This window comes from Hibiscus syriacus, unplaced genomic scaffold, assembly GCF_006381635.1.
Source record: "Hibiscus syriacus cultivar Baekdansim isolate YM2019G1 unplaced genomic scaffold, ASM638163v2 tig00110195_pilon, whole genome shotgun sequence".
Lineage (NCBI taxonomy): Eukaryota > Viridiplantae > Streptophyta > Magnoliopsida > Malvales > Malvaceae > Hibiscus > Hibiscus syriacus.
Window position 1 is genome coordinate 1,055,197 of NW_024062621.1, and position 11,515 is coordinate 1,066,711.

The 11,515-nt window shown below is 31.9% G+C and overlaps 1 protein-coding gene across 3 annotated transcripts; it reads left to right on the forward strand.

Moving 5' to 3' along the window:
• The first annotated feature begins 5,842 nt into the window (after nt 1-5,842).
• On the forward strand, nt 5,843-11,350 carry LOC120218225 (mitogen-activated protein kinase 16-like). 3 transcript variants are annotated; one of them, XM_039215195.1, is made up of 10 exons: nt 5,843-5,966; nt 6,561-6,969; nt 7,114-7,241; nt 7,348-7,407; nt 7,665-7,814; nt 7,917-8,072; nt 8,158-8,369; nt 9,010-9,111; nt 9,860-10,020; nt 10,649-11,350. In XM_039215195.1, the coding sequence occupies exons 1-10, from the start codon at nt 5,943-5,945 to the stop codon at nt 10,918-10,920; spliced, it is 1,674 nt and encodes a 557-aa protein (XP_039071126.1). In that variant the 5' UTR covers nt 5,843-5,942; the 3' UTR covers nt 10,921-11,350. The 3 variants fall into 3 exon arrangements, with proteins under 3 accessions (XP_039071126.1, XP_039071128.1, XP_039071127.1); XM_039215196.1 differs by having other exon boundaries at nt 5,859-5,966; nt 10,652-11,350; XM_039215197.1 differs by lacking the exon at nt 9,010-9,111 and having other exon boundaries at nt 5,858-5,966.
• Nucleotides 11,351-11,515: the final 165 nt, after the last annotated feature.

The window sequence follows — 11,515 nt, forward strand, 5'->3', positions numbered from 1 at the left end:
AAATAAGCAAACAGATCATCTTCAACAATTAGCCTCAAGAGGAAAATACCTCCTTACAAATTCATCTCTCCACAAACAGCACTATCCTCGTTTTTCAAATCCAAATGAAGCTGAGAAACATATAACAAAGCAAAAAAAGAAAAGAAAAAAAAAGATCACAACAGAATCAATACCTCAATGGAGAAAAAGGGGTTAAATTCATCCAAAATGACAGAAAACAGTGCATTAAACAAATGGGTATATTTCAAATCAATCCATATGTTCAATTTTCTTCTATAGAATAACAATGAATGGTACCTCTTTGTGATTGAAATATCGGGGATTTGGACATGAGTTTTGAGCATTGAAATGAAATTTGGGGGAATTGGGAAGAACCCAAAAGAGGATTAATGGAGATTGAATTTGGGTCTTCGGCTTTGAGAGGAAGATAGACCGTTGCACAAGAGGCGGCGGAGACCATGAGTGCCAATTTGGATATTTGCTTAAAATAACGCGGGGATTAACTGCAAACAACTAACTTACAAATATCCTTTTTAACTTCCTTTTTTTTATAGCTAAAATAACGTCTTGTTTGAATCGGACTAGATTGGCCAACTGGATAAAGAATCGATAGTTGGATCAGTTCAACTAACGATATTGAACCGGATCTAAAATGAATAAGATCAGATCTATCATCTATGGTCGAACCAATCAACTATATGTAATTTAATATCATCAATTGATTGATCTATTATCGATTCTTAATTTACCGATTTAATTGATTAATATTTAGTTTGAATGATCGTTAATTTTTTAATAAATAATAATTTTAAACATATAAATAATTGAATGAATAAATTATAATTTTTAATAATTAAAATACTCAATAAAATAATATATTGTAATTAAATAATTATTTTATAATATGGGTCTCATTCACGTGGGTTATCACCTGTGGGTCTCATACACGCTTGGTCACGGATCCTTTCAAGCTGGTTATCACCTGTGGGTCATACACGTAAATCAAATAGCAAGGGTAAAGCGCGTGGACTTCACCACATTCCTATGCTTTTGGGTTTTGTTTCCTTTTATAATCACTTTCCATTTCCTCACTTTTTGCTTTATATTGCCCTTATCACAAAAGAAAATTACATCTAATGCCATTTCATTAACTAACACCTTTACATATACTGTCATTATTAATTAGAGCTATTAATGATGGTAAATTTTATTTATTTTCACGTTTTTAGATGTTATTTAAATTTAAATATTAAAATTATCATAAACTAAACGATCTCAATGATTAAGAGATTTATTATTATCTTTAAAATCTCGAGTTTAAATACTGTATATACAATAATATAAGTTTTCATTATCAAATGGTTGAGAGTTTTGAACATAAAATATTTTGTATTTACCTTAGATTCATAAAAAAATATAAATAACATTTTTAAATATTTATTATTTAAATCTATATTACTTATATATATATATTACATATTAAAATATTAATATTCAATTTAAAAATACAAAATGAAGTATATGTTTTTTTCAATAGGATTTTTTTATTTAATGATATTCAATTCATTGATAGGTTTATTCATGTCAAATATATGACATTATATAAGCCGATTTTGAGGACTACTATTCTAACTTAAATTGTTCCATTCATAACAATAAGATTTAAATATCTGACTTTACTTAAGGGATTTGGTGTCTCATCCCGCTAGACCAACTAATTATTGGTTTTTCTAGAGAAATTTAAACTTTGACTCTTCTAGACCAACTAATTATTGGTTCTTATATATAAATTTAAAGTTTTGAATTATTTGTTTATAAATTTTAATTTTAATATTTAGTTCATATTTAGATATTCTATTCAGACAATTTATAGATAAAAAATGCATTTAAAATTTTAAAAATATTTAAATATTAATATTCGAATGATTCAAAAATGCATATACGTTGAATTTTATAAATAAGAAAACCTTATTAACTTTTAAGTAAATTTTTGAAAACTAGTTTTATTATTAAAAATAAAAATACTTTATACTAATGTTTATACCTTTTTAGCATTAAATTTGAATAAAAACATTAATTTGATTATGAAAAAGTTAATTGGAATGATTCCAATTAGAATTTGTTTTTAATAGGTGAGGCAGACAAATCAAAGGTGTAGCAAAAAATGTGTTTGGATAGGGAGAGGCATTGAGGTGCATGTGGTACCCATTTTATTTATACGGTAGACTACACGTTTAATATTTAAATTATTAATAATGTTTATTTTAATATTTACATTTTATTGTTTTAAAATTATATTTAACATTTAGTTTACATTTTAATTTGGTATCCCATTGTTTAAAATTTAACAGACTTTTTGTCGTGATATTTTTTTCAATGATGATATCGTATTAGTTTATGGTAACATGTTAGCATCACCGTTAATTTTTTTTAATGACTGATGTTAAAATGAAACCTAAAATAAATGTTAGGTATAATTTGAAAAAAAAAAGTTTGAGTACCAAAATAGAATAAATTTAATAGTTTAAGTACTAAACTTTCAGTTTACCCTGTTATATAATCATATCGTTGAATTGCTTAGTATAATACCAAGACGGTTATTAATAATAGTAAATTGAGAGTACTATAGTCCGTGATAAAAGATGATATATTTTTTAGATAAATTATATTCGAATGTTATTATTTATAAAATGAATGCAGGTTTATTTAAATTAAAAAGATGATAAGTACTATGATATCACACCATAATGATCAAAATAATAATAATAATAATAATAATAATTGAAGGGCATAATATCAAAATTAGCTCATGATATTTATTAAAATAATTATTTTAGTTTTTTTTAGTATTTTGCCACTTAACGTTTTATTTTAGGATAAAAATATTCTTAACATTTGACTGAATAGTCACTTTGAACTTTATTTTTTTATTAGAGTATTTAGACTCTCAACGTTTTATTTTAGGGTAAAATGTTTATATTTTAGAACGTTAATCATGTGTTAACTAAAAAATTTTATTTATAAAAGAATCATTTTACCCCAAAATAAAATGATGGATCCAAAATGCTTCAAAAAAATAAAGATCAAAATGATTATTTTTATAAATATTAGAGGACTAATTTTGATATTATGTCTAATTAAAAGCAGTGACGAATCTACGAGCATCATAGGAGGGGTCATGACTAAGGATGACAAACGGGTACAGTTTTGTGGATTCTGCACCGCACCCGCTCCAATTGGGGCGGGGATGGGTATAATTTGAGCGGGTAGTGGACGGGTGTAGATTTAAAAAGTGATACCCGTCACGGGTAGTGAGCGGGTAATGGGTTTGAGACATTACCCGCATCCGCCCGCCCACTTTCTATTATATATGTAGGTAGTAGTGAATTTAAATTGGAGCTCTCTCAATTGAAGGAAATAGAGAATGATGATTGTAATACTGGAGTATCAGATGTCACAAGCATTACCTGAAATTTTAGAATGTTGTGCCAAAGAAAAAAAACATTATGTGTTTGTCATTTATGTTTATAAACTTTAATTATGTCTTTTATTATGGTGTTTTATGTACTTTAATATCTATATTAAAATTTAACTCAAATAATCCTTGGATTATTTTATTATGTTTCTTAATGTATATGTTTCTTAATGGAAATGTTTTTTTTATGTTTGTTGCTTATATATAATTTAAGTTTGCTTTCATGCGGGTCTAGACGGGTACATCGTGGGTAGTGGGTGTGGGGATAGATTTGAGAATGTACCCGCGTAGGCAGGTGTGGATTTGAAAATTTGTACCCATCATGGGTGGTGAGCGGGTGGTGGATTGAAAAATATTAGGTAGGTATGGGGATGGAGGAGGGGGTATCCGTACCTGACCCGCCCGTTTACCATCACTAGTCATGACCTTATCTAGATTTGTTAATCGAATGATAGTTTTAGTCCAGATTAGTTTAAATAGTAGTTAATTTTAAGCCTTGTCTTCTATTATTCAAGTTTAAATATATAATAGATCCATGATTTCTTAAAATTAAACAACTTGATCCCTTGCGATATAAAATCTTATCTTTGTCCTGGATTGAATCTACGACGGTTAATAAAATGATGATTGATGATGGTTGTAGTTTACCTTTTTTGTATTTAAGCAATGATTCACATATAGGTGGTAATTTTTTATAGTATAAACAGATGTCCTTTATGGAAGAAGAATGAAGCCTTGAAAAAGAAGAATAAAGACGCCAAGAAAAATTCCTAATTTATAAGAGAGGAGCCCTTATTTGTAAGGGAAAACAGAGTAAAATGTTATTATTTTGCTTATGAAATTAAATGTTTAAATGTCAGACGATTAACATATCGACTGATGAAGATTTCAATATATCTTCTAGATGTATTATTTATTATGTGTTGATGATGACATTAAATTTGCGTCGGTAGTACGTTATTCTCCTCTATGATTTAAATAAAGAGCTGCAATCGATGATATTTAATTTTATAAACAATTAATATCGTCTGATTTAGGAGGTACCAAGTAAAATAATATGAAAATCGGTGTTGAAGATGAAAACCTTCATTAAGTTTTAGTTAAAAATTTTTATAATGATTCTTACTGTCAGTATTATATTTAGGATAATGGTTGTTACTCGTAAATTAACGTGTTGAATAGATATAATTGACTGAAAATAAATTTGACTTAAGCAGATCACATGAATTTATCAATGATCACATCAAAATGTTATATCTATCTAGAGAATACGAAGTTTTAAACATCATAAATAATTTCGAAGACCTTATAAAACTTTGGGAATTTAAAGAAATGACAACAAAAACATAACTTTAAATAGGAGATATAGAGAAAATATAACAATGTGTGTAATAACATTAACAAGGCAATGTATTTTTTATTAGGTTACATGATTTTTTTTCAAAAAAGACAAGAAATTACTTGAATGGAATAAATTATAATATACACTTGATTATTAATTACAATTAATTTATATATGATGGAAATTAAATTAAGTATAAATATTATATTTATATATATTAAACTTAAAATTTTAAAATCCTAAAATTTCAATTTTACTATTAAATTAACGTCTAGTTGATAACATAGAAGAAAAAACATAATTATGAATACATCGCAAAAGCAAATTGAAAATTTTACCAAAGACCAGGGACAAAAGCGGCATTTAGCATAAAAATGATTATGTTATCCTTTTAAACCCCACTTTAAATTGCTTTAATTATATTATTTTCAAATTATATAATTCCAGTTGGGCCCTTCACTTTCATGTACACAAAAAAAAAACTTAAAAGCACAGCATTCTTAGATTTCTACTTCTTTGAGCTGTCCCTCCTAATCTTTCTCTCTTTCATTTTGAGGTGTAAAAGGCTTCCCTCAAAACAAATTAGAAGGGAAAAACCCAGTCTTGATCTATATATATTTAATAAAGCTTAATCATTCGATTGTTTTTTGTTGTTTTTTTTATAGTGTTAATCGCCTTGCACAGATTCTTCACCCAGTCATTCATTTTCCAGCTGAAATTGTCTTTACTCTCATCTGCCAAAAGCCAACATCTTTTGGTCTTGTAGTGTTTCTTGGCCTTTGAAAAAAAATCTTTTCTATTTTATTAGCAAAAGCTGTTAACTTAGCCTCAGAATCTCGAACTAGCTGAATCTCGAGTGTTGCCTGAGCTTGAACTTTTTCTCTCAAAATCATTTCTTTGCAGATTTTTGGGTAATATTGCTTTTTATTGTTGATCTTGATGTTTGGGGTTAATATTTTGCTTTTGGGAACTGTTTTGACATCTGGGTGTTTCCCCTTTTCTAGGATTTTGGTTTGGCATTACTGGACCCTTACTATTCTGTGATCTTTTGATTTGGGTTTTAAGTGCTAAGCGAAATTAGTTTCTCCTTTTACTTTGGGGCTTTCTCCCGAAGTTCAAGCTAAGATGCAGCCTGATCAGAGAAGAAAGGTAACCATTTTTGTATAGTTTCTTCATTAATTGTATGCAAGATCTAATGAAGTGATGTATTTTTTTAATAGTATGTGTTGATTGGTATAAACTGTATTGGCCTTGCTTGGGTTATTAGTCAATGAATCTGCCTCTTATGATCACTGTAATTTTGTGTATTTTAAGTTGCTAAATGGTTGACTTGATTGCCGATACAGCCTGTGTTTTGATGGGAAGGAATATCTTGACACGTTTCGTATCTCATCTTCTAAGCCACCTCTCTTGTACAGTGATCGTAGCTTGCCTCTCTGTTTCATTTTGCATATTATTGGTTGCTTAGGATTTCTGTTATTGTTTCTCATGTTCTGGAGGTTGACTAACAGAAGTTATATGTTATAGTTTCCTTTTTTTTGTTTGCTTCTGATTTTTGTAAATTCTTGAACTGTTCTTGTTGTGGAAACAAAATTTCTTGCAGGCCAATAATTTTTTCCCTTGAAATAATCTATCATGTCCTTGTTGTGATCCTTCGTCTTTTTATGTAGTACATTCTATTTATAAGATGTAGACCTTCAATGTATCATTGATCATACTATATGCTCCACCTTCACTGTGCAGTCAGCAGTGGATGTAGATTTTTTCACCGAGTATGGTGAGGGGAGCAGATATAGAATAGAGGAAGTAATTGGAAAAGGAAGCTATGGTGTTGTTTGTTCTGCATATGACACACATACTGGAGAAAAGGTTGCAATTAAGAAGATCAATGATATATTTGAACATGTATCTGATGCTACCCGGATCCTCAGAGAGATTAAACTTCTCAGGCTCTTACGTCATCCGGACATTGTTGAGATCAAACACATCTTGTTGCCTCCTTCGAGAAGGGAATTTAAAGATATATATGTGGTATTTGAACTTATGGAATCTGATTTACACCAGGTTATCAAAGCAAACGATGATTTTACCCCAGAACATTATCAGTTTTTTCTTTATCAGCTTCTTCGGGGCCTGAAATACATTCACACAGGTTTTCCCCCTCGACTTTTGATTTGATCTTCTTGTTTAAATGTAAATAACGATTTGAAAATGCATAGATATTATGCAATTTCAAGTACTTGTTGGTTGCTACTTGCTTCTGACATCCTTGTTTTAAATGTTTTTGTTCCTGTAGCCAATGTTTTTCACAGGGATCTAAAGCCTAAAAATATCTTAGCCAATGCTGATTGCAAACTGAAGATCTGTGATTTTGGACTTGCAAGAGTAGCTTTTAATGATACCCCCACTGCAATATTCTGGACGGTTGGTTCTCTTTACATGATGCTGCATTCAGGAAATAATTTACATATAATATGCAGAAGTAGAAGCTTGTTTCTTGCTTCTGAATTAAATATCCCCGTCTTTTTAGGACTATGTTGCAACAAGATGGTACAGGGCTCCGGAATTGTGTGGATCCTTTTTCTCCAAGGTGCAAAAATTATTGGTGCATTTTATTTGATTGAAAGTAGCTTAATCTTTTCTCCCTCGTTTATATTCTTGTTGATTGACATGAGGGTTTTGGTTTTGTTTTCTAAATAATTTGGCAATTGGCAGTACTCACTTTGGTCCAAGCCATTGTTTTAATTCTATTTAAACTTTGTTCGACGATTTTAGTTGACCTCTCTAAATGTGCTCGTAAAATTTTTATGCATATATTCACATTTAGTCTTTTTTCTTATATTCCAGTATACCCCAGCAATAGATATATGGAGCATTGGGTGCATCTTTGCTGAACTTTTAACAGGGAAACCTTTGTTTCCTGGAAAAAATGTTGTCCATCAACTGGATCTGATGACTGATCTTTTGGGAACACCGTCTGCTGAAGCCATTTCTAGGGTATGTCGGCATCCATTTTCATTTGTTTACACTGTTCTATTTTAAGCCAGAGCTATTCAACATCAGTTGTACTTTTCTAAGATATGAATATTTTCTGAGCAGATACGTAATGAGAAAGCTCGGAGGTACTTGAGCAGCATGCGAAAGAAAAAGCCCATTCCCCTCTCCCAGAAGTTCCCTAACGCAGATCCTCTTGCAGTTCGTTTGTTAGAAAGGATGCTTGCCTTTGAACCCAAGGATCGACCTACTGCTGAAGAGGTATATGTTTATTACTTTTCATCTGCTTTTTTCATTTTAATGTATAGTTTACTTCTAACGTGGATACTTTGTTCCTTGCTGGCAGGCCCTAGCTGATCTATATTTTAAGGGCTTGGCCAAAGTTGAAAGGGAGCCTTCTGCTCAACCAGTTACCAAGATGGAATTTGAGTTTGAAAGGCGTAGGATTACAAAGGAAGATGTTAGGGAGCTCATATACCGTGAAATTCTCGAGTACCATCCTAAAATGTTGAATGAGTATTTGGATGGATCAGAGCCAACTAGCTTCATGTATCCTAGGTATCGTTCTAAACTAACTATTTTTCTTACATCTTTAACCATATATGTCATTTTATGGCACCATTATTCTTTTTATGGTTGTATACTTGATATTTTCCCATATTATTGATTTATTTGTTGTGATATAAAATCAGTCTTTCCTGTGTTCTTCAGTGTGAAGAGATTCCTGTTGCTTAATATTGGCTCTCTTTAGAAGAGAATTTTAGCCATTATATGCATGTAATGGAAGAATCCTGGGTCATCTCGTTGGAAAGAAGCTATTTGTTTCTGCTAAGTTTGGAATCAATAGACTTCTGCCTTAGACATTTGGTGCTTGACCGTGATAGTTTGATGAATTTTTCCTTTCAAATAGAATATAGCCATTATACACAGGAAATGAATACAAAACCTCCATTGATGATAGCTGATTCCACTCGTTTAGAAGAAGCTGCAAGTATGCCATCCTTATCCTGGAATCAATGGGTTCCTCCCTATGAACTTAGGCTGTGCTTGGAAGTAGAAATTAAATTTTAACCAAGATCGGAGATTTTGTTCTACTGCCATGTTGATTTAATGCTTCTTGTCCTGAAGATTATTGTTTTACAATTCTGAATCTCCTAATTGAATAGGCTGTCACTTGTATGTGTGTTTCTGAATGCAGTGCGGTTGACCATTTCAAGAAGCAGTTTGCTTTCCTTGAGGAGCACTATGGAAATGGGACCACTGCAGCTCCACTTGAGAGACAACATGCATCTTTACCAAGGTATCGTTATCAAATAATTTGCATGCTGCTGTCGATGTCCCGGATTGCATTTTAGGTGCTAAACAGTGTTGTCAAGGGCACTCTTGTTACTAGAACCCTTATATTGGCCCAGGCACAAGGTTCAAAATAAGCGCAAGCTTGAGTGAAACAGAACTCAGTATACATATGTTTGAGTTTTTGTAAATGTGGGTATATAAAGCTTAAGATTTAAAGTAAAACTCTAAAGTCTGGTCTAGTTTATCGACAAAACATGCAATTTTTTATTTGTCAACATGCATGATTTCCTTTCTCAATGTTTGTTGTTGAATGCTCATATATTGAGAAATATAAGGTTTAATATTATCCCTTTCTTATTTGTAAAGGTTTACCAAATGGAAAAAAATGTGAAAAATAAGAGAAATTAACAGAAATTCTGTCAGGTGGACCTTTTTTATGCCCATTGCCAATGGGCTACGCCTTAAAAGGTTGAGGTTTTTTTTTTTAATATTGCTAAGGTGCAGGTGTGGGGTGCTAAAAATTTACATACTTTCACCAATAACTTTTTGAAAGCCAAGATAATTTTGTTAACGGGGAAGTACAAAGCCCTTCATACTTCGTAGAACTAAAATGTAACGCCCATCAAAACCAATCTATCCAAAACTACAATTCCCATAACCTTGTAATTGTCATAGGAATGAATATGCATTTTCTCCGTTATCCATATTGTGTTTTTTTATACCGACAAGTGTCCTGTTGAAAATGTGTGCAGGCCATGTGTATTATATTCAGATAATTCAGTACAAAACTCAACAGATGTGACAGATAACTTATCTAAATGTTCCATCAAGGAGACTGAGAAACCCCAAGCAGAGAGAAGCTTTGCAATCCCTATGTCAAGGCTTCCCCTTCAAGCTCCTCAAAGCATCCAAGGTATGTATGTTTTTCTCGATGGATATTGATTGGCCTATCGTTCCCCAAATTTATTGTCGAATATTTTTTATATTGGTTCATATCTCTTCCTCGGTATATATTGGATACAGATTAGAAATGGTTATAATAACTGTCTTGCTTCTGATTTTAGAGGTTATCTTATCTTTATTTCATCTAGATCCCTGGCAGTAACTTTGTGAAGTAATATGAACGAATTTTTACTTCCAAATGTGTGCATACAGTGTCCGAGACAATGATGTTTTTAGATTTCGATGTTTATGGTGGATTTTCTTTGTCTGGCAAGTGCTGATTCATTGGTGTTTTATAAATGCATAATCTTTTTACCGTTTTCCATAGAACGAAAGGATATATATCTTGTTATACAACCCCTTCTCCCCCTTGAACTGATAACCACTTGAGTGTGCGACAGAAATATGATTTTTACAACCTAACATGTTACACATTTTAGGCATTCTTTTGTTTTTTTATGTAAGTTCCGATACACGGATTAAAATAACGGAGAAAGCAAACATCTCACAATTTTCTGGAAGCATCTGCCATCATATATTTACTGTTCCATCTCCCAAACAGTGCATTTCCTCCTAATGACTTATTACAATGAATACAGCAGGTGCTGCCAGACCTGGGAAAGTAGTTGGATCAGTAATGCGTTACAACAATTGTGGGGCAGTAGCCGTATGTGAGGCTCTTGAACAACGAAGAATGGCTCGGAATCCTATAGTTCCAACTCAATACGTATTTCCACGGAGAAATCCAGCCTGTAAAAATGATAGGGGAGAAGATGAAGTAGTTGAAGGTTCGACCGAATTGCAGCCGAAACCCCAGTACGTGGCTAGGAAAGTTGCTGCTGCCCAAGGTGGATCCAGGAGTCAGTTGTAATGACCTAATATCAACTACCAATGGCCAACAAAAAACGCCGGTGATGCTTTAATACCATATCACTCTTCCTACCGCTAGGAGTCGTCTGGTGAGGTGATGTTACACATGCTCCGGCAGAGCTGGTTACGAAAGACGAACTTTACACGCCAAGTCGCCAAGATATAATTGTAATTTATAGCACTAATTTGGAAGAGATTGAACTGTGCCTACTATCCTTCACCTCATGGTTTAATGGTCCAGGTCAGTGACGTGAACTTACAGAACTGAGAATGCCAAGTTAACTCTTAATTTATGAAGTTAGCTTCTACTTATGTTATTCTTTATTAACACTTTTTCCCTCCAACTCAGCTTGCAGTTATTCTATATGATGCTTCTGTTGTTGTAATGATATATACTATTTGGTCTTAGAAATGAAACATGTTTTGCTACATTCACTTTGGCTTCTCACATTCCTAAACAAACATGCAATTGCAATAAGCAATTTGTAAAGTTGAATCTGTATAAAAGTACGAATATTGGCATTTAGTTCGTTAACAAACTCAATACACAAATCTTTGCAAATAGTTACCAATGTTGGTACAAGCAAAAATCTAAT